The sequence below is a fragment of the Rutidosis leptorrhynchoides genome, chromosome 6 (assembly GCF_046630445.1).
Source record: "Rutidosis leptorrhynchoides isolate AG116_Rl617_1_P2 chromosome 6, CSIRO_AGI_Rlap_v1, whole genome shotgun sequence".
Classification (NCBI taxonomy): Eukaryota; Viridiplantae; Streptophyta; class Magnoliopsida; order Asterales; family Asteraceae; genus Rutidosis; species Rutidosis leptorrhynchoides.
Genome location: NC_092338.1, coordinates 409,138,455 through 409,161,556, shown reverse-complemented (window position 1 = coordinate 409,161,556; position 23,102 = coordinate 409,138,455). Strand labels below are relative to the sequence as shown.

Sequence of the window (23,102 nt, the reverse complement as noted above, 5' to 3'; positions counted from 1 at the left end):
CAGGTGGGGCGAGAGGTTGGGCGGCCCTGAGGGTCCAACCGTTGGGACTACTCTAACAAATCTCCCATAAGTAAATAAATAAATAAATATAAATACGTTATATAAATAATAAATAAAATAAATACTCCGTATTTAATTTAATTTTTTTTAAAATGACGATGGTTGCCAGTTGGTAGGTTGGTTTATAAAAACACACAAATTAATACATTAAGCAGGTACATAGAGGCATTTGATCTCCATCAACCAATTATACTGCAATTTCTTTATTTCTTCTTCTGTAGTTCTGTTATCTTCTTATCATATTACCAGTTTCTCTTTCTAGGGTTTGTTTTCATCAGTGGTATTAATTAATGGAGGTCGAAACCTTCAATCTTAACTCAAACCCAAAACAATTTCAAAAACAAATGGGAGCAGCTAAAACTGACGATGAATTATTACGTCATAAAAGTCCTAATTCTTGTTATCATTTGGAAGCTGTTATGAGAGTTCAAAAATGTTATAGAGGTTATCGTACTCGTCGTCTTTTAGCTGATTCTGCTGTTGTTGCTGAAGAACTTTGGTATGATTCCACAATTATCTTTTTATTTTAAATTATTTTTTATATTATTTTCTGCTTGATGTGACTACAAAAGTCAACGGATTTCCACTTTGTTTGTGTGCCATTTTGTATGTGTGCGTTTTATAAGTGTTGATCACATTCGGAACTTTGTTTACTGGGAGCGAAAAAAAAAAAAATTAAGAGCATAGCTGCATAGCAACTTTTTTTTAGTCGAAATATGGAGATTTTTCGGCAAAATATGTAATCTTTTGGCAAAATATGAAGTCTTTCGAGCAAAATTTAGAAGCTTTGCGGACAAAATATAAAGATTTTTGGGAAAAATAAAAATCCACCCAGGCCAAAATGAAAAAAAAATCCAAATTTTCGCACTAAAAAATGAAAATACACAGTAGGTAGGTGCCCCTGCCCCTACCTGATCACATTATTATGGTGTTGTCAATATGTAAAATTAGTGGTACACATAATTTCCATGTGAGTTATTTACTGTTTAATCTAACATGTCTTGTTAGTGTTCTGCATATTCTTTTTATGAATGATTTTTTTTGAAGAAGAAGTAGTGAATGATGACGTGTCATGTGTGGTTATGTAGGTGGCAAGCTATTGATTTTGCAAGATTAAATCACAGCACAGTTTCCTTTTTCAATTTTGGAAAACAAGAATCAGCAGCATCAAGATGGAACAGGATCTCTTTGAATGCTTCCAAGGTATATACAGAGTATAATTTTATATTTATATTTATTTTGTACAACAAAAGAAGAAGAAGAAAAAACAATATGTAACAAATTGTTATTTTGTTTTATGTTAACTTATTAAGTTATTAAATGTGATTTTGATTGTTGTTGGTGAAAGGTAGCTGTTTTTTTCTCCATATTTGAACAAAAAGAAATGAACTTTAAATGGGTTGTTTTGACAGGTGGGTAAGGGTTTATCATTAGATGCCAAAGCTCATAAATTAGCATTTCAACACTGGATTGAAGCAGTAAGTATTTTTTTTTTTTTTTCCTCTTTCAAGAAAAGATCTTTTTTGTTTTTTATCATAAAAATAATTAAAAATGCACCTAATTATAAATTTTGAGTAAATTTCAGATTGACCCGCGACACCGGTATGGGCATAGTTTGCACATATATTTTGAAGAATGGCGTAAAGCTGATGCTGGCCAGCCTTTTTTCTACTGGTATATATATGTATACACTATATTAACTTGGAAAAATACTAATACACCTTACTACGATATTTTAGAACGTTTGATATTAATTGTCATATAAAATGATTGATAATATAAGTTCACCACTTAATGGTCAAGATTTAAGGAGTAAAGTTTTAAGGTTTATTGAGCACCACATGTTAGACATTAGTAACTTTAGTATTAAAAACCATGTAATGTGGGATTTGAGTGTGTGTTTAGAAATAGGAGTTGGTTTGTGAACAAGAATGATTGGTCATGTTCTTTGCCTCATGTTTTGGCCCCACTTGATAAAGTTTAAAGTTGGGGATGGATAATGGTCAAGTTTTGGTTTTTATTTTTTATTAGATGTGTATTTATGTTTATGAGAATGATGTTTTTGATTATTGCAACTATCAATTATTAATTTTCTTACTAAAGGGTAGAGTAAACTAATCTTATCTGCTATAGCTTCATGCAGTGTGAACACATTTTCTGGTCCATGTTGTAGTGTACATGGCATTTATATTTACAATTTTACAATTTGATTTATTATTAAATGAACTTATTTGGAACTGTGATAAATTTGTTGGTTCTATAAAATTGAAATTGTTTTTATTCTTTTTGAAGGTTGGATGTTGGAGACGGAAAAGAAGTCGATTTAAAAGAATGTCCAAGATCAAAGCTTCGGCAGCAGTGCATAAAATATCTCGGGCCTGTATGTTTGTATGATTTATTACGCTTACTTTTATTAAATTTTTTTTGAGAAATCTGACTCTAGTGTTATATGAACAGCAAGAAAGAGAGCATTACGAGTATATCATTGTTGAAGGAAAATTCGTGCACCGTCAAACCCAGCTCCCACTTGATACAAACAATGGTGAAAAGTGGATTTTCGTAACAAGTGCCTGTAACAGACTTTATGCCGGCGAGGTGAGATTTTCAAAAAGAAGTTAGAGTAGACAGAGGTGGAAATGGGTGGGTGATGGGTTTGGGTCAAAACAGACAGCTTTGGGAATGGGCTGGCTTGATCCAAAACACCTGTTGTCCAAACAGGTATAAAATTTTTTAAAAAGATAAATTAATCAGATGGTCAAATATGATTACAACACTTGTATATTTTCAATCACAATCTTTTTTATACTAAATGAGGCTTTATATGCTAAGAATACAATTTAGTAGTTGCACATCTTGGCATGACCCGTTTGACCTGTTAGTCATAAAGTAAATGGGTTGAAATTACCTCCAGTTCCATCTTTTATTGCTGCATGCATAGCTAGTAACTGGGTTAATGGTATCAACAGAAAAAGAAAGGAAGGTTTCATCATTCGAGCTTCCTCGCTGGAGGAGTTACTTTAGCTGCTGGAAGGCTTGATGTGGAGAATGGAACACTTAAGGTATAACACATAAATTATAAATTAAATTAAACATAATAAAGTTGATTAATTTAATTGGTTTATAATTAGATAAGAAACTAACTAGTGTTATAATTCAGTAGGCTTATAACTACCTTTAGTGGTTTGATTCTTGATGTTATAATTCAGTAGGCTTATAACTACCTTTAGTGATGTTATGACAACTTGCCTAGCACACCCACACCAGCGGAAGCGAGGATATAATTTGTTTGAGACAAACTTGCGAGAAATAATAGAAAGCAAATAAAGTAACTGATAACACGACGATTTAACGTGGTTCAGCAAAACCCTGCCTACATCCACCCCAAGAGTCTCCTTTATTCTTATAATATAAAAGAACCCGGTACAAGAAAAAAGTACACTATGAGTTAAACCCAAACCCAAGCCCCTTAGATTTTAGTATAAAATCTAAGTTTCTCGTACACTCTTTTACACTCCTTACAAGAATAAAACTCTCGACCTCACAAAGAAACACACTCCGTTGATATTATCGATCAACTATGTTTTTTTAGTTTTGTGATGATTTTCTGCTGAATGCATGGCCATCTATTTATACGTGAAGATGCATACACTTGCAATCATTCCCATCCACTTATTTCGTCATGTGAAAAGTAGCAACAATCCAAGACCACATGCTGCCTTTTACCATCTGACTTCACATCATTCCAAATGTGAAAGTAACTAGCTTGCCATGCTTGCCTTATTTGACTTTGTAACACGTATGCAACAATATCTTCAATCTTCAATAATAGTGGCTAACGCTATTTAGAAATAGAGACCCACATGCATTCCATGCATATTAACATTTTCAACTTAATGTTTGTCAACTTTGGACACAATTGTCCAACAATCTCCACCTTGACGAACATTTATCTTCTTCGTCTCCGGAAATACTATGACCAAGTACTTCCACCATTGGCCTCCTTATCCCCGCTGCACACACCTTGAATCACCTCAGTCCTGAACCCTGATTCAAATAAAACGGCCAATAATCGTGTACAGCTAACCCTGTCAGCTTACATAGTTAACTCCGGAAAGGAGTCTCGAATCACCTCTCCCTCGGTAGGATTTCCCTTCTCACCATCGTCTAACTTGATCAAACATGTCGTCACATGTTCCCGATCAATTTCCCGTGTGCACACTTTCCAAACCTTCGAGACACGAGTACATTTGGTACTCGCCACCAGACGATATAAACCCTCATACTTCTCTCCCTTCATCAGGACCTTCCTGCCACGTGTGATTTTCATAACTCCACCTACGGCCGAATAGCCGTATCCTTGAGAATCCAACTGGCTTAAGGAAATTAGATTCTTACACATCTTTGGTGCGTACGCCACACCACCAAAAGTGTAAGCAGCTCCGTGAAACAATTTTATTTTCACAATGCCAACACCCTCAACATCACATGTTGAACCATCACCTAAAGTCAGCACCTCCGCTTTCTTTAATATTAACTTATCAAAATAAGCTTTCTTGGAACACACATGCATCGTACAACCAGAATCTAAAATCCATTCATCTTGAGCAGAAGTAGAACCTTTGGAGACTATGAGAACATCTCCTAAATTAACCGACTCATTAACTGCTACTTCAGCCGATGAACCCCCAGATTTATCTTCACCATTCTTCCAGAGTGGACAATCCTTCTTGTAATGACCCCACTCTTGACATTTGAAGCACTGGACACCCTTCACACCGTCTCTTGATCTGAACCTACTTTTATTACCAGATCTCTTTTCGGCAAACCTTCCCTTTCCATGACCAACCATAGCAAACTCATGCTCATAACGGCCATCAGATCTTTGTCTCTTATCCTGAGATAAAAGTGCCGGTACTACCTCCTCCATCTTTACAGTAGCCTTTCCGTAAAGAACAGTAGTAACCAAAGTATCATACGAACTGGGAAGAGAGGTAAGAAGAATAAGGGCCTTATCTTCTTCCTCAATATTAACCTCAACTTTTGCAAGTTGATCCACGAGACCATTAAACACGTTCATGTGTTCAATGATATTCCCGCCATCCTCCATCTTCAACCGATAAAGATCACGCTTCAAGTTTAGCTTTGTGGTCATATTCTTCCCGAGATATAACTTCTCGAGGGCCACCCACAACCCTGTCGCAGTTGTCTCGCCACTGACATTATTAATGATCTTATCACTGATGGAAAGGCGAATGGTACTGACACATCTTTCCTCGATGTCATTCCAATCGTCATCCGTCATCTTTTCTGGCTTGCCGTCCTTTTTACCCTTTAACGGCTTTGCCAAGCCCTGCTGAACCAGGACATCCTTTACCCTTGCTTGCCACAAGGTGAAATTCCTGGTTCCATCAAATGGCTCCACCTTAAACTGCATACCGCTATTTCCCGCCATCTCAAACCAAAAAACTATCCGATAAACCTGGATACGCTCTGATACCACTTGTTATGACAACTTGCCTAGCACACCCACACCAGCGGAAGCGAGGATATAATTTGTTTGAGACAAACTTGCGAGAAATAATAGAAAGCAAATAAAGTAACTGATAACACGACGATTTAACGTGGTTCAGCAAAACCCTGCCTACATCCACCCCAAGAGTCTCCTTTATTCTTATAATATAAAAGAACCCGGTACAAGAAAAAAGTACACTATGAGTTAAACCCAAACCCAAGCCCCTTAGATTTTAGTATAAAATCTAAGTTTCTCGTACACTCTTTTACACTCCTTACAAGAATAAAACTCTCGACCTCACAAAGAAACACACTCCGTTGATATTATCGATCAACTATGTTTTTTTAGTTTTGTGATGATTTTCTGCTGAATGCATGGCCATCTATTTATACGTGAAGATGCATACACTTGCAATCATTCCCATCCACTTATTTCGTCATGTGAAAAGTAGCAACAATCCAAGACCACATGCTGCCTTTTACCATCTGACTTCACATCATTCCAAATGTGAAAGTAACTAGCTTGCCATGCTTGCCTTATTTGACTTTGTAACACGTATGCAACAATATCTTCAATCTTCAATAATAGTGGCTAACGCTATTTAGAAATAGAGACCCACATGCATTCCATGCATATTAACATTTTCAACTTAATGTTTGTCAACTTTGGACACAATTGTCCAACAAGTGATTTGATTCTTGATTAAGAATACTAATAATGAAGTGTAAGAACAAAGATGATAATGGAGAGAAAGAAAGAAAACACTTTGTAAGTGTGAGAAATGGTGCAAGTTTAATGCTTGCATTCATGGCTATTTATAGCAAAAATATCACAAGTTTAGGTAATACAATAATATTACTTTTGTGTATCAATAATTGACTATCCATTTATATATATATATATTTATATATTATAACACTCCCCCTTGGATAGCAATTTTGTTTGTTGAAGATCAACTGTAAGTTACTGCCTCGTTAAAAACCTTGCTAAAGAAAACCCAGTGGGAAAAACTTTAGCTAAGGGAAAAAGAGTGCAGCATGGAGTTGACTCCCCCTCAAGTAGACATCGCTTCGGTTGTTACATCTTTTGAACATGTCTCATGCCAATGTTATGAACGTGTGTTCTGAAAATAGCAGTTGGAAGTGCTTTCGTGAAAAGATCAGCAGAGTTTTTGCTGGATTGAACATATCTCATTTCAATCTCGTTGTCCTTAATGAGATTTTGAGTGTATGAGAAAAATCTAGGAGGTATGTGTTTGGTTCGGTCACTTTTGATATACCCTTCTTTCATCTGTGCTATGCAAGCTGCATTATCTTCATAGATAATTGTTGGACTTTTATCGCGTTCTAGTCCACAAGAATCAGTAATGATTTGTGTCATTGATCTCAACCAAAAACATTCCCGAGTAGCTTCATGTAATGCAATCACTTCGGCATGATTTGATGATGTAGCAACAAGTGTTTGTTTTTGAGAACGCCATGATATTGCAGTACCTCCATTTAGGAATACATATCCAGTTTGAGATTTAGCTTTATGTGGATCAGATAAATAACCTGCATCAGCATAACCAACCAAATCTTGTTTTGATTCGTTAGAATAAAATAATCCTAAATCAGTAGTTCCTCGAAGGTATCGAAATATGTGTTTGATCCCATTCCAGTGTCTTTTGGTAGGAGCAGAACTGAACCTTGCCAACAAATTAACTGCAAAAGAAATGTCAGGTCTTGTACAATTTGTAAGATACATAAGAGCTCCAATTGCACTAAGATATGGTACTTCTGGTCCAAGAATATCTTCATGATCTTCACATGGACGAAATGGATCAGTTTCAACATTGAGTGATCTAACAACCATAGGAGTACTTAATGGTTTTGCCTTGTCCATATTGAAACGTTTCAAAATCTTTTCAGTATATGTTGTTTGATGTACAAGTAAACCATTAGGCATATGCTCAATTTGTAAACCAAGGCAATACTTGATTTTTCCGAGATCTTTCATTTCAAATTCTTTCTTTAGAAGTTGAATGACTTCATAGATCTCTTTATTTGTACCTATGATGTTAAGATCATCAACATAAACAGCTATGATCACATATCCGGATGTTGTTTTCTTAATGAAAACACAAGGGCAAGTAAGGTTATTTGTATACCCTTTGCTTATCAAGTAATCATTTAATCGGTTATACCACATACGTCCCGATTGTTTTAACCCATATAAAGATCTTTGTAATTTAATCGAATACATTTCTTTGGGTTTTGCATTTGATGCTTCTGGTACCTTAAATCCTTCAGGTATCTTCATATATATATCACTATCAAGTGATCCATATAGGTAAGCAGTCACAACATCCATGAGATACATTTCTAAATTTTTAGAAAATGCCAGGCTGATTAAGTACCTAAAAGTAATTGCATCCATAACAGGGGAATAAGTTTCTTCATAATCAATTCCCAGTCTTTGAGAAAAACCTTGAGCTACAAGTCTAGCTTTATACCTTGTAACTTCATTTTTCTCATTTCTTTTTCGGACAAAAATCCATCTGTATCCTACAGGTTTCACATCTTTAGGAGTGAGAATGATGGATCCGAAAACTTTTCTTTTATTGAGTGATTCTAATTCAGCTCGTATTGCTTCTTTCCATTGAGCCCAATCATGTCTATTTTGACATTCAACCATAGATGTTGGTTCTGGATCATCATCATTATTCATGATGTCATATGCAACATTAAATGAAAATTTCTCATCAAGATTTTTCATTTCATTTCGGTTCCATAATATTTTTGAATATGCATAATTGATTGCAATTTCTGTATTGACATCATCAATCTCCTCTGCAGTAGGAGTACTGATTTGTGGTTCTTCTTGAACACTTTCTTTTACTTCATTATCAGCTGATTTTCTTTTTCGAGGATTTTTATCCTTTGAACCAATTGGTCTTCCACGTTTCTGACGTGGCAAAGATTCATGAGTGACGTTATTGCCAGCTTTTGGAATTTCAATTCGAGCTGGAGTATTTACTGCTGATATATATGATTTTGTCACCGTTTTTGTATCTGTAAATGCATCAGGCAATTGATTTGCAAGTTCTTGTATATGCATTATCTTTTGAACTTCTGTCTCGCATTCTTTTGTGCGAGGATCAAGATACTTTAATTGAGGTTCACACCATGAAACATCATTTTCTTTATTTTTCATTTCTCCCCCTAATCTAGGGAACAATGTTTCATTAAAATGACAATCAGCAAAACGTGCTGTAAAAACGTCACCTGTCATAGGTTCAATATACCTTAATATTGAAGATGTTTCATATCCAACATATATTCCCAACCTCCTTTGAGGACCCATTTTTGTATGTTGTGGTGTCGCAATTGGAACATACACTGCACAACCAAATGTTCTAAGATGGGAAATATTTGGCTCTTGACCAAAAGCAAGTTGTAGGGGGAATATTTATGACTTGCACTTGGTCTGATGCGAATCAATGCAGCAGCATGTAAAATTGCATGACCCCATATAGATACAGGGAGTTTTGTTCTCATTATCAATGGTCTAGCGATTAACTTAAACGTTTAATCAATGACTCGGCTAAACCATTTTGTGTATGCACATGAGCAACAGAATGTTCAACAACAATTCCTATAGACATGCAATAGTCATTAAATGCTTGAGATGTAAATTCACCAGCATTATCAAGTCTCGCCCTTTTAATGGTGTACTCAGGAAAATGAGCTCTCAATTTAATAATTTGGGCAAGAAATTTTGCAAATGCCACATTACGGCTTGATAACAGACAAACATGAGACCATCTGATAGATGCGTCTATTAGAATCATGAAATATCTAAATGGTCCACATGGTGGATGAATTGGTCCACATATATCACCTTGAATTCTTTCAAGAAACATTGGTGATTCTTTCTCAACCTTAAGTGGTGAGGGTCTAGTTATCAATTTTCCAAGAGAGCAAGATGTACATGGAACCATTGTATCATGATGGATTTTTCTATCCTTTAGTGGATGTCCATGAGTACATTCAATAATCCTTTTCATCATTGTTGATCCTGGATGGCCTAATCTGTTATGCCATAAACTGAATACACCAGGATCAATATATTTTTCGTTAACTACCATATGTATTTCTGGTACATTTATATGTGTATAATGTAATCCAGAACTAAGTCTTGGCAGTTTTTCAACCACATGACTCTTGTCAGTGATACTTAAATATTTCTCATTTTCTGTTGTCACTGACTGATAATCATACCCGTTAAGGTATATGTCGGAGAAACTCAATAAATTTCTGCTTGACTTGGGAGAAAATAAGGCATCATTTATTAAAAATTTTGTACCATTTGGTAGTATGAAATTTGCCTTTCCTATCCCTTTTATCAAGTTAGCAGGTCCTGATATTGTATGTATAGTTCCTCCCGTTGGTTTTAGATCAATAAAATATTTCTCGGATTTAAGTATAGTGTGTGTAGTTCCACTGTCTGCTATACAGAGATCTCCACCACTTGATTGATGTTGTATTCCAGCAAAATTCATATTGAACTTCATATATAAGAAATAAATAGTGAGTACATTAATATTACACAATATTTTAAACGCAAATAGATAGTACTGAAACATTTAGCAAACATAATGACAAAGACAGACGATATTAAATCGTTTATTTTTCGAAAGACACACAACTTAAACATTCAAGAAATCTTCATATAAATCAGATGGTTTCTCAGTGACTGTTGGATCGACGTTATCCACAAAGTTTACTTCCTTTTCTTTATCTTTCAGCGAATCCTGATACATCTTAACAAGATGTTTAGATGTTCGGCAAGTATTAGCCCAGTGGCCCATTCTACCACATCTGTAGCAAGATTCTTCAGAATTTTTAGAAGAATTTTCTTCAACATCTTGTTTAGTGGGCTTGTTTTGTGGTTGATATTTATATTTTCGTGGATTATTATTTCTTTGACCACCACGGCCACGACCACGACCACGTCCTCGCCCATTACCATTACCATAAGGATGGTTTCTACCATAGTTATGGCTTTTGGCATGATGATGGTGATGGTTATTATAATCACGACCTTGCCCGCGTCCTTGTCCCTGTTTATAATTATTTGTAGTATTTGCTTCAGGGATTGCAAGTGTACCAGTAGGACGGGATTGCTGATTTTTCATTACTAGCTCATCATTTTGCTCTGCAACTAAGAGATATGAATTAAGTTCAGGATATGTTTTGAACTTTAGCATTCTCAAATTTCTTTGCACTGTGATGTTTGCAGCATTCATTGTGAAGAAAGTTTTCTCCATCATGTCTGCATCACTTATTTCATGTCCACAGAATTTAAGTTGTGAACATGTATTATACAGAGCTGAGCTATATTCATTTACTTTCTTAAAGTCTTGGAACCTTAATGTTCTCCATTGTTCCATAGCAGCTGGAAGTAAAATTTCTCTTTGATTATTGAATCTGCTTTTGAGACATTCCCATAAAACATGGGGATCTTCTACAGTCACATAATTATTTTGTAAGCATTCATCAATATGTTGATGAATAAAGCAACATGCCGTTGCTTGTTCTTTTTCAGAACAAGTGTTGTTTTCATTTATGGCTTCAAGAATGCCTATTGATTTAAGATGCATTTTTACTTTTATAACCAATGGCATGTAGTTGTTTCCAGTTGATTCTAAAGGAGTAAATTTAAGCTTTTCCAGATTCGACATTTTCTATTAAAACAAACAACATGATAAATTATAGTCACTTTATATTCATAAGTATATAAACATTAAACATAAATTTAATATAACATAAATGATAAGTAGGTGACAGTGTCGACCATATGTAAGCAATCATTAATAAATGTTATATAACATAAATATAAATATTAGTAAACATAAATGATAATTAGGCGACAGTGTCGGCCATATAAATGTTAGATAATAGAAATATAAATGTTAATAACATAAATGATAATTAGGCGACAGTGTCGGCCATATAAATGTTAGATAATTGAAATATAAATGTTAGTAACATAAATGATAATTAGACGACAGTGTCGACCATATATTATTCAGGTGGTATAACCGACCATATATCATTTAGGTGGCAGAGCCAACCATAATTAGTATTAAGATTATCGTGCTGATAACGTGTTATAATTTAGTAGGCTTATAACTACCTTTAGTGGTTTGATTCTTGATGTTATAATTCAGTAGGCTTATAACTACCTTTAGTGATTTGATTCTTGATTAAGAATACTAATAATGAAGTGTAAGAACAAAGATGATAATGGAGAGAAAGAAAGAAAACACTTTGTAAGTGTGAGAAATGGTGCAAGTTTAATGCTTGCATTCATGGCTATTTATAGCAAAAATATTACAAGTTTAGGTAATACAATAATATTACTTTTGTGTATCAATAATTGACTATCCATTTATATATATATATATATATGTTATAACAACTAGGTGCTTATAACTATGACACTTATTTTATTATATAAACTTATATTAACTTCTGCTTTTGTTGACTATTTCATTTGCAGACTATTTCTCCCTATAGTGGACATTACCGTCCAACCGAGGAGACACTAAAGTGCTTCTTATCATTTCTCACAGAAAAGGGTGTTGATCTTGCCAATGTTGAAGTATGCAAAGTTTTTACCTTTTTCATTAATTTAGTTTAACAGTTTAATCTAAATGAACAGGATGGGTTATAGTCATAAGGGGCAAAAAAATTGTACTTTTTGAAATGGGTCAGGTTGGGTTGATCCTAAGTTTTTAATAAATTAGCATGTCAGATGTGGTTCACAGAAAAGTACGAAGTATATCATTTTGTTAATGATAATATTTTGAATTATATCATTACTGAGATAGAGATTAATGTTTATAATACAGTGTGTGTGTGTGTGTAATGGATGATTTGATCCAGATTGATGGGTCGTGTAACCTGTCAAAAGTAGTAGCTTTTGTTACTGTTTGAAAGTGAAAACGGGTCAGGATGGGTAAACATTACTTAGCGCACATTTTAATATGCTTACAGGAAATTGCATCATGTTAACGTTAATATATTTTTTTGTGATTAGGTAAAGAAGGCAAACGAAGATTATGAGACCAATGAATATAAAGAAGCTGCTAAAAATGGGCTTAAACATGCACTTCCCATTTCTTCAAATACTTTACCATCTGAAACTAATGATCATGAACAAGAAGTTGATGAAACGGTAAAGAAAAATGTGAGTTACAAAAGGAGTCTTTCGGGCGGTCTTAATAGCCCAAAATCTAATGTGCCAGAGAAATCGATACTAGAAAGGATCAACTCCAAGAAAGAAGCTTGTTCGTACCAATTAGGAAACCAGGTTTCACTGAAATGGTCAAGTGGAGTGGGACCACGAATCGGTTGTATTGCAGATTACCCAGTTGAACTCAGATTACAAGCATTGGATTTTACTAATCTCTCTCCAACATCAAGATCTTCAGTTTATAACAAGAGGATTAATGATGGTCATGCCTGGCCAATGGCTGGTCCATCACCTCAACCTACTGCTTAGAATCACAATTTATTTTCCATCTTTTTAAGGATTGTAAGTGAAGTTAATGAATTTTGTAGTAGTTTGGATCAATATGTATCTATATATATCTATATGGTATGTTATATAATGTTTTGTTGGCTGGTGAAATCTCGAATCTAAGTTTACTTAAAAAGACAGAGTGAAGTTCATTAAATTTTTCATAAATTTTTCTGATATAAAAAGTACCATTGAATAACTACATCATCTCAAATTTATCGGTCAAAATTGTTCTGAAGCACAAGAAACAAATCTAACATGCTTCTACACCTTTTTAAATTAATTTATATTACCATATTGGAGGTAAATACCTATATACAACAACGGGGCTCACTACAGAATGCTTAGAATCCTTCCAAACAATCGATCCAGACGACAAAAAAGCGTCCTTATGATCAAACGTCCCGTCCAAACTAACTGTAAACGATCTTTTCTCATTCAATTGTTTGAACGTTAAGCTACTGGGGTCAACCTTAATCGAAAGACCCTTTTGACTAACCACTTCTGCGTTGTATGTAGCATTTCTGGTTCCAACGTTTTTCACAATTCGTTTAAAGACTGCAGAAAAAGTTGTGACATTTTGTTCAACCTGCAAATGCATTGAAGGGTAGTTGAGCCCATCAGCACCTTTTGTTGGTTTGAAGTTCTTGCAATCGTATTGTTTCTTGCCGCCAATCAGTACGCTAAGCATTGTGCTGTTGTAGCCTGATCTGCATAGGTAGCGAATGTAGGCGCTTATATTGATGTCATACACGAGACCAGGATCTATCGCTTTCGTTGGGTTTATCAGACCCGAACCCGATGCCAATTCTTTGTCTGCTGTATTCACTTTAACTGGCGTTGCTGAAAGTTTGAATTCAAAAGGGACATCATTTTAGTGGTTGTTAGTATAGAAAAAGGTAGAACGTTTTCCCTGTTCGGGTTACCCTGGAGGGCGAGTAATCCGACCCAATACTCTAATGTATGCAGCCCAGCAGGATTACTCCCTGGCTGTTTCCAACCCATCCTTGGCCACCACTAAATATTCGCCCTATGCGGGATTTGAACCTGAGACCTCTTGCAAGGAACTCAGGGCCCAACCATTGGGCTATCTAGTGATGGTTAGTGGTTGTTAGTATAAATGTATATATTTTTGACCCATGTTGCAAAATTCGCTACTCGGGGAGTACTCGGTCCTGGACTTTTGAGGGAGTACTCGGATGTTGACCAAGTTTGACTTTGACTGATTTATGACCGAGTTGGACTGGATTTGACCGAGTACTTGACGGGTACTCCCAGAATTGCAAAAACCGAGTACTCGCCGAGTAATTCTGATTTCCGAGTTCTGCAAAAATGTTTCTTATAGTTGAGTGTGACTACTTCGTACAGTAAGTACTCGATTAGGATTTTTGAGGGAGTACTCGGAAACTAGGGGAGTACTAGGATGTTGACCAACTTTAACTTTGACTGATTTTTCGAGTAATTCCTTTTGGATGAGTTTGACCGATTTTTGACCGAGTTTGACCGATTTTTCACCGAGTTGCAAAAACCGAGTAATTCCGAGTTTTGGATGAGTTTGGCCGAGTTTGACCAAGTACTTGTCGAGTACTCCCCAAGAAACCGAGTACTCGCTGATTAAGAATTCTGCATCATTGTTTCTGACATTTGAGTGTGACTACTTGCTTAAAAAAACGTACCAGTCGTCATGAGTGCCGATTTGATCGCGGCTGGTGACCAAGTGGGGTGAAAGGATTTAACATAGGCTGCAGCCGCAGCCACATGTGGGCAAGACATTGAAGTTCCAGACGCTATTTTGTAATCCACGAACCGTTTGTCATAGTTTGGATCACCCGTCATACTAGCAAGTTTAGAGTATGCAGCTAATATGCCCAGTCCAGGTGCAACAATATCAGGCTGTACCAGTGCACCATAAATCTTGTTATACCACATTATCATAAACTAAAACTGGTTTCAGTTACTTTCTGACCTCAAGAAACAAAAAGGTACAAACTTTACATTCAGTTTCTTTTAACAGTTGAATCAACTTATTGCATTTTTATCAAATCATCAATCACTTGTTGTGAGAAATGATATATATAGAGCAATAATAATACCTTAAGAACGTTGGGTGTTATCAGCTGTGGTCCTCTGGAAGAGAAAGAAGCTACAAACGGTGCATCGTCGATCTTAACAGGTTTAGATTTTTGTATGACAGCGACTGGCATTCTGTGATTGAGACATCGTTTTAATCATCAAATACTTGAATTATAAAGATTATGAACCATTCAACGCTTAATCATTCAGTTTTATCAAATACAGCCTAAATAAATCAAGATAAATTACATTTTTGTTGTTGTTGTTGTGAGAATTAACTAATGGCATACCTGGTTGAGTTGATGTAGCGATCGATATTTCTACCCTCCTCCATACTTACAGTAGTCCCCGGGATGAGAAACGAAGAAGGTGTATCGAAATCTTTATCTCTCGACACTATTATCCCCGCCACATTTTTGTCGTATAAATTATAATCTTGTGAGTTTTTTCCTAAACAATACACAATTTTCCCCTTCACCATTTGATCCACCAACGACCCATAGTCGCAAGCACTACAAAGTATCCAAAATTCCAATCATTAAGTACAGATTTTCATATTCTATTTTTTCAGCGACAGTTATCATTAACGTGCATTAATATCTTGTACATAGCGGTTACTGTTGACCTTTTAATGACAGTTATTAAAGTGTACAAGCCTTTTTTGCATGTTAACGATGACCCTTAGGACTGTCGTTAAAAAAATCTTTTCATATTATTCTCAGACGTACCAACTACTAAAGTATCATCTACTACATGCGCGTACCTTGCGTTTCTGTAAGCTTGACTTGCATTAGCTGCAAGCGTACCACTTATTAACGGATACATTTTCTTCTTAGACGAAAATGTATTTACAGCAATTCCCTATCAGTAAACACAACTACTAATAGTTATAATTAGCAAATAGTATCATTCATAAAGTCTTTTCGAAAGATTAAGAAGAAAAAGAAGAATAACCATGATGGTTTCACCGTTTCCCAGCTTAACATCCGATATAAACTGCCGATCACTACTTGATGCAGCAACAGTTGTAATCCAAGGTGCTATGTTTTGTACCGTAAGCTGAATAGGACCATCGTTACCACCCGAACACGCAGTAAAAATCCCTTTTTTCATCGCGTGAAATGCTCCAATCGCCATTGAATCTTCGAAAAACGGTCTAGGAGAACCACCAATCGATACTGATATTACGTCCACACCATCAGCGATTGCCATGTCGAACGCGGCTAACATATCCATGTCTGAACAACCACCACCCCAACATACTTTGTAAGCTGCTATACGAGCCGAATCAACCCCACCTCGCGCCACGCCTTTTCCAATACCGTAAAGGCTAGCACTTTTCACCTTGACACCGCCAGCTGTCGAAGCTGTGTGGGTCCCGTGACCTTCTGTGTCTACAGGGGACAGTGATGGGTCAGGTGTAGTGCCAATGTAGGAATATTGTGCACCAATGAGTTTGCTGTTCATTAAACAACCACATAAAAACAATCAGAAGTATAATTCTGTATACCTTTTCCACTCATTTTTTTTTTATAAATACACCATCTGACATGCATTAAGTACTTGTACTAGTACAGTACAAGTACATAATGCATGATAATGGTGAATTTATCAAAATCATAAGTGGATATATCATCACCCGAAAGAAAAGAGAGCTGTACTTGTTGCAACCGGTGAAGTTCGCGCCCAAAACGCATTTACCCTTCCATTTTGGAGGAGGTGGGCCATAGCCTTTGTCATCAAAGCTAGGTGATTCGGGCCAAATTCCTGAACTTGCAATATGGGTTTCGATCAAGAATTGTATTCGTTCTATAAAAACTAAAACTTTTCGAATACAGATCAGTTGAATCACCTGTATCAATAACGCCAATAATCAGATTGCTTTCGACTTTTAGGTTCCTTTTTGTTCCTTTCAAAGGCATTCCCATAAAATCCCATGATCTTGTCGTATGAAGAGGTCTTATGGTGTTTGGGAACACAGATAAAACCCCTTCTCTCTCTGCAAGAAAATCAAAATCCGTCGTTATATTTTTGTGATGGTGAAATAAATCAATAATTCAATAATATAACTTACGTAACAGTTGATCTGCTTCTTGAGGTAACAAATTTGCTACAAAACCGTTAAAGCTCCTTCCATAACTATGCAACTTCGATTCTCTAGCTACTATTTCACTGCAAAGTCGGAACTCGTTAAGCCAACGTTATATAAAATAAAATAAAAACAAAAAAAAAACTGACAAAAATGTATTAAATTTCCTACTCTCCGATCGTCTCTGCAAGAAGATTATGGTGATCGAGCGCTAGTGTGTTTAATGTCCTCTCAACTGGAGAAGCACCCATGTATACAATGTATGGCTATAAAACACAATTGGGACAACAAAAGAAGATTAAAACACATATCAGACGTTAAAAATCCCGAACATGGCAATGTTTCTTGAATATTAGTGTACCTTTCTTTCATTATTGACAGGTGCAGCAATAACTATGGTGTCAAGATATACACAGAACAAGATTAAAAGCAGTAATTTTTTTAAAGTTCCCATTGAGTTACTGTGCCCTTTGCCTAAGTTGTTAGAAATTGAACTTAATTTGTTTGTTATGTGTATGTATATATATGTATGTATGTAGTTATATTAAGTGATATATCTAAAATGTCTCCATGTTTCTCTCTATTTTAAGAAGACTGAGTTTTATGTGGCCTCAAATGTGGATCTTTAGAGTGTAAACTAACACTTTTGTAATCTTGCAGAACATCACTAGTGTGTGTTTTGATAAGAAGTGAGAAAACATCTAAATGAGAATGTTTAGGTGAATGTTTTTCCTTTAATTTCTTAATAATGACAAGCTCCCACATATAAAACACAGAGTTTTTACAAGAATATATACGTATTGTCCATTAATGAATTTGAATTATAACCTGATTCTAAATGACAACATCATTTTTAATAATTATTATGAATGAACACTTACAAATAATGTGTCAATAGATAAAAGAATATAATTCTTTTGTAACTTATTATAATTTAACGAGACTATTAAAGTAAAAATTAAAGATGTTAAATAATAAAAGAATAGTTCAACTCTAATGATAATACGATGAATACTGAACAATTAAGCATAATGCTAATAATTTAATCAAGAGTACATTAAATATAATCTAAATCCTAAACCAGATAAATTTAAAATTTTTATTTAAATACTTGACTATTGTTATTGTTAATTTAATTTTAATATAATATAATATAATATAATGTAATATTAAATACTCCATATAAAATTAATTTCGAAACAATCTTTTCAACCAATTGCAAACTTACTCGGCCCTTAGTTGTCCGTGTGCTTTTTATCCCCCGTTGATTGTTGATTTGGTTCAGGTAACTTACTTGGCCTTTAATTTGGTTTGCTTTGTATAGGTTGCGTCAGAGTTTACTTCCCTTTCTTGTATGTTTTGGACGACCTTCATCATCGTGATGAGTCTCATCGTTTTAATAAAGTGTTACTTCTGTTACATAAAAGTTTTGTTTTATGGGGAATTTATCAAAGACGCCCGAATTCCTTGTTCGCGAGAAGACAGTCGATTATTGTGGTCGGTAGATTGCTCTTAATCTACCGGTTGTCGGTTAGATTGGTCTTCATCTTTGTTTTTGTATTTTTTTCGTGTTGTTCCCGTTGTTTACACCTCTTCCCATCATTGTTTGTTTGTGAGAGCATAGGTTGCGTTGTGTTTAGTTTGCTCGGTTGTATTCTTGGATCGTTAAAGGAGGATTCATTTTTTGATCATCTTTTGGTTTATATAAAAGTTTATGTTTTTTACCAAAAAAAAAAAAATATAAGTTTTTTTTTTTTTGGAAATTATTTATTTATTTATATATTTTTTGACCAAACTTACTACTCCGTAACTCATCTTCGAGAATCAGATACCCATCTTCAATAAAAATCCCAACTTTAGGGTTTTCTTTTTCATCTGATCAAATTTCACCTCTGAGAAACATGACAATAGAATACCCAGATAGATTCAAGAACTTTTTCAACGATTTAGAAACTCGTAGAACCCTACTCACCTCAATTACCGAAACCCACAACAAACTAATCAACACTTTCACATCTTTAGATGAAAACCTCACACAAAAGTCACAAACTTTAGACACCGAAATCGAAAATCTCAAGAAAAACACAGAAGAAACCCTAGAAGCGATCAAAATCCGTGAAGATAGCCTTCTTGAAAAGGAAGTTACATTGTCAGCCGATGTAGAACGGTTAAAAGATAACGCAATTAAGGGTATGGTAGAAGGGACTGATTCGGAGGCCAAAACGACACCGGATTTGTTCAAAATGTGGTTTAGGAGGATGGATTTTAATGGGTTGTTAAACTGTTTGTTGGATAGAAGGAAGGATTCGATTGCGGTGAGGGAGGAGATTATGGTGGCAATGACTGAATCTGTGGATGTATTAGGGTTTGTGTTGGATGCAATTGAGGATTTTGTTCAGATAAAAGTGAGTGGGAAAAAGCTTAATAGGATGGCTGATAGACGGTGGGTTTACGGAATGCTGATACAAGCTGCATTGCCTATTGGCGGCGATGGCGGCGGTGTTGTGGTTGCGAAAAGTTTGAAGGAGCGGGCGATGGCGGTTTTGGAGATTTGGAAAGGGGTTTTGGGTGGTGGTGAAGGTAGTGATGGAGTGGGTTCAGTTGAAGCTGCAATGTTTTTGGAAATTGTGATTGGGTTTGGATTGAAGGATAAGTGGGATGATGAGTTTTTGATGAAGTTGATTATGGAGTATTCGGGTCGGAAGGAGATGCCTAAGCTTGCATTGGCTTTAGGTTATGGTGATAAAATGAAAGGTTACTTTTGTTTATATTTGAATTTACATTGGTTATTTTGACTTGTTAATAGTATCGATTTCACATATTTTTGTGTAGTATTGTTGTTAATGATATGGTCATTATAATAGCCTAATCTTGCCAGTAACACTATCATAGCTATAGGAAACGGGTCAAGTTATAAGTTTTTTCGTGTTCAGGCAACCCTTAAGTGGCCCCTAACCTTGTTTTTACCGTTTTTGACCCTTTTTTCCTTGCCAACTCAATAGATGTCTAAATAGTACTCCCTCATTCCCACAAAGTGCGCCCACTAGAATTTTTTGTTGGATTTAAGATAAGTACGATAAATCTGAGGTTTGCCTTTATATATAAGGTTAGTTTGATTGAATTTACCTAAGTTATAAATGACTGAGAGTAATAAATGACGATAAATTGGGGGGGTTTTATTATATTTGATAGCTATTATTTTTTTGAGCAGATAATTATTTTGGGTTAGATTTAAGTAGTAAGGTGGACGTATTTTTGGAGACGGAGGGAGTATTGTTTATGTTCTAGTTATGTTCTATATATAAACGTAGTGCCTACTAATCGAGTATTATAAATGAATCCTTGAATGTATAATTCACTTCAACTCGAAAAAGAATAGGATAATAAAGTTGGTGAATTGGCATGTTATGGTTTATAACATGCAAGTTATTGTTTATAACCTGTATAGGTTTCTCTTAAATGGCGACTGCATCAGATATTTTCTGCTATGCAGGGTCAAATCGATATCTAATTACATCCTTAAAAACTTTTTTTGTGTCTATGTCTGTGTGTCAAATTGCATAGAAGGGGCATGTGCTTGAATTGCATATCCGATGTATGATTTATACTCTCAATATCATCTTAGGTTTCACTCTGCTGATACTTAGAGTCTATACTCCCATTAAGAAATACTATAGGGTAATTCATGCTTACAGTTATCGTAGATTTGAGTCATACATATCTGAAAAAGTCATATAATTGATCTCCGGTATAAAACATGCTTTGTGGTAATGAAGTTTTGCCTTCCACATTCTTATATCTCTTTGAACCAAAGCTAGTGACCATATATATATGCATGGAAATTTCACTTATTTTCTAGACAAAGAGTTCACAAACAACAAATTTCATTTACTGATTGGTGGTTGTAAACTCAACGAAAAAAGTTTATGATCCTCACTTGTTTATGTTTGCTTTGCTGACAGATATAATTGACGAGTTGATGAAGACAGGTAAGGAGGCCGATGCTGTTTATTTTGCTTGCGAGACTGGGTTGACCGAGCAATATCCTCCAGTTCCACTACTCAAAGCGTGTCTTAGGAAATATCGGGAGATAACCTGCAAACTTACGTCATCTTTGGTACGTTGATCTTAACAACGTGATTTTTATGCCAAATTGATATTAAGTGATCAATAGCAAGCGTTTTATCCAAAATATGTGTTTCGCCATTTCTAGAATAACATGAGTATTATATTTAAACCTATATACCATTGTTGTAAAAACCTCGATTACTCCTCCTTAAGAATAGACCGATCCGATTTTTCAAAATTTGTTTGATTAGTCGGTCAACGTCGGTTAATGGGTCAAAATCGGATTTGTTGGTCATAGTCGCTCAAAGTCAAAATTGGCCAAATTTTAGTATGAATTTAAATTTAAACTAAAATTTTACAGTTTTGAACAAATGAACGATTATGTTTATGGTTTTCATCTATTATGTTAAAATCTATGGTTATGCTTATGGTTTTCATCTACATTTACATATATAATTTTGAAATTTATTATTAAATGTATAAAAGTCATCCGATTAGTCCTCGAAATGACATTTATTTTTCAGGAGGATGTCAACAACGAAGTTAATTGCGTGAAAGCGGCCATAAAATGTGTTGAAGACCACAAACTCGAATCCCACTTCACGATTGCTAACTTGAAGCAGCGTCTAAAGGAGTTGGATAGGATCAGATCAAGAAGGATGTATATTGCATCTTTCGCAACCAGCAACCCGTCGAATAAACGGGCCCGCCACGGACGGGGTTCTCGACCACCCAAATTCGTAAGGATGGCATTGGCTGCCCGCCAAAAAAAAGAAAGTCAGAGCCCAACTGTCACCTCGTATGGCAGTCAGAGTCCAACTGTCGGACATGGGCTTCAGTATGCCTACCCCTCTAATGTGGCTTCATCATCGGCACCTACTTACTAACCCTCATTTGCAATTAGAGTTGAAAAGATGTTATGAATTTGTGAGATTGTTTCTCGAAGCTGCGGTATCAAAAATCCTTTTGTTCGATTTTGCACCGCTTTTGTATGTTGCTACTTTCATATGGTCCGTTGACTGTCTAAAGTTTGGTTTCCATAAAGTATACGGTATCATTTAACATTCAGATTTGTTTATTTATGATTTGAAAACATGGTAGTCATATACAATCTGCAAATGCTGTCCCAAACAACATTTTAATAAATTTTTTAACATGTATTGGGGTTAACTGGGATAAGACCAGTTTCAACGGTGCGTCAGACCACGGATGATAATGGGGCGTTAGTTTTCGTCAGCCTGGAGCGTCAGTTGGACTTCTGACGCAAAAAAAAAAAATCGTCAGTTTTCGTCAGCCTGGAGCGTCAGTTGGACTTCTGACGAAAAAAAAAAAATCGTCACTTCCTCCTTCAACCATTCACTGATTTTTCTGATTTAATAAATATACATCTTTAATAATTAATTAATTTATTTTTTCTTGCCCAATTTTCAATCAGATTTTACCACATCACCGTATCCAATATTTGCCTAGTCACAGGTAGATTGCACTTTTTGATTAAAAAGTGTATAAATTGCCCGTGATATCACATAAACCATTAGAAATGGTCTAAGTGATTCATTCGGGGATATTAACTAAAGCGTCATTTTTAAAATGTTACTACGTATAAGAAGTAACCAATTTTTTATTCTATTTTTTTTACCAAAACGCCTTGTGATTTGCGAATGGCCAGACACACACATCATTACTCGTTAATCACAAATTGCAAGTCGATTTTTGTGCATTTTATAAAAG

General features: G+C 35.3%; 3 protein-coding genes across 3 annotated transcripts; 2 read left to right on the top strand and 1 right to left on the bottom strand.

The window, feature by feature from the left end:
- The first annotated feature begins 258 nt into the window (after positions 1–258).
- LOC139855494 (IQ domain-containing protein IQM3-like) lies at positions 259–13,243 on the top strand. Its single transcript, XM_071844722.1, has 9 exons — positions 259–559; positions 1,149–1,263; positions 1,473–1,538; positions 1,646–1,734; positions 2,353–2,440; positions 2,518–2,655; positions 3,027–3,119; positions 12,119–12,220; positions 12,659–13,243. The coding sequence occupies exons 1-9, from the start codon at positions 351–353 to the stop codon at positions 13,121–13,123; spliced, it is 1,365 nt and encodes a 454-aa protein (XP_071700823.1). The 5' UTR covers positions 259–350; the 3' UTR covers positions 13,124–13,243.
- A 187-nt stretch (positions 13,244–13,430) lies between these two features.
- On the bottom strand, positions 13,431–17,757 carry LOC139855095 (subtilisin-like protease SBT4.15). The gene is made up of 11 exons (XM_071844345.1): positions 17,665–17,757; positions 17,475–17,569; positions 17,289–17,386; positions 17,067–17,213; positions 16,876–16,981; positions 16,169–16,673; positions 15,978–16,075; positions 15,505–15,726; positions 15,235–15,346; positions 14,818–15,034; positions 13,431–13,984 (listed from the first exon to the last, which is right to left on the bottom strand). The coding sequence occupies exons 1-11, from the start codon at positions 17,755–17,757 to the stop codon at positions 13,431–13,433; spliced, it is 2,247 nt and encodes a 748-aa protein (XP_071700446.1).
- Positions 17,758–19,127: 1,370 nt separating this feature from the next.
- LOC139855493 (FRIGIDA-like protein 4b) lies at positions 19,128–22,466 on the top strand. Its single transcript, XM_071844721.1, has 3 exons — positions 19,128–20,057; positions 21,266–21,420; positions 21,896–22,466. The coding sequence occupies exons 1-3, from the start codon at positions 19,205–19,207 to the stop codon at positions 22,256–22,258; spliced, it is 1,371 nt and encodes a 456-aa protein (XP_071700822.1). The 5' UTR covers positions 19,128–19,204; the 3' UTR covers positions 22,259–22,466.
- Positions 22,467–23,102: the final 636 nt, after the last annotated feature.

What these genes read in the sequence shown, in the direction of transcription:
- LOC139855494 (XM_071844722.1), top strand. Translation starts at nt 351, where the DNA reads ATGGAGGTCGAAACCTTCAATCTTAACTCAAACCCAAAACAATTTCAA. An exon ending in TGGAGAATGGAACACTTAAG is followed by an intron (nt 3,120 to 12,118) that starts GTATAACACATA and finishes TTTCATTTGCAG; the next exon opens with ACTATTTCTCCCTATAGTGG. An exon ending in TTGATCTTGCCAATGTTGAA is followed by an intron (nt 12,221 to 12,658) that starts GTATGCAAAGTT and finishes TTTTGTGATTAG; the next exon opens with GTAAAGAAGGCAAACGAAGA.
- LOC139855095 (XM_071844345.1), bottom strand. Translation starts at nt 17,757, where the DNA reads ATGGGAACTTTAAAAAAATTACTGCTTTTAATCTTGTTCTGTGTATAT. An exon ending in AGAAGCAGATCAACTGTTAC is followed by an intron (nt 17,214 to 17,288) that starts GTAAGTTATATT and finishes ATTTTCTTGCAG; the next exon opens with AGAGAGAAGGGGTTTTATCT. An exon ending in TAACACCCAACGTTCTTAAG is followed by an intron (nt 15,035 to 15,234) that starts GTATTATTATTG and finishes GCACTGGTACAG; the next exon opens with CCTGATATTGTTGCACCTGG.
- LOC139855493 (XM_071844721.1), top strand. Translation starts at nt 19,205, where the DNA reads ATGACAATAGAATACCCAGATAGATTCAAGAACTTTTTCAACGATTTA. An exon ending in TTATGGTGATAAAATGAAAG is followed by an intron (nt 20,058 to 21,265) that starts GTTACTTTTGTT and finishes CTTTGCTGACAG; the next exon opens with ATATAATTGACGAGTTGATG. An exon ending in GCAAACTTACGTCATCTTTG is followed by an intron (nt 21,421 to 21,895) that starts GTACGTTGATCT and finishes TTTATTTTTCAG; the next exon opens with GAGGATGTCAACAACGAAGT.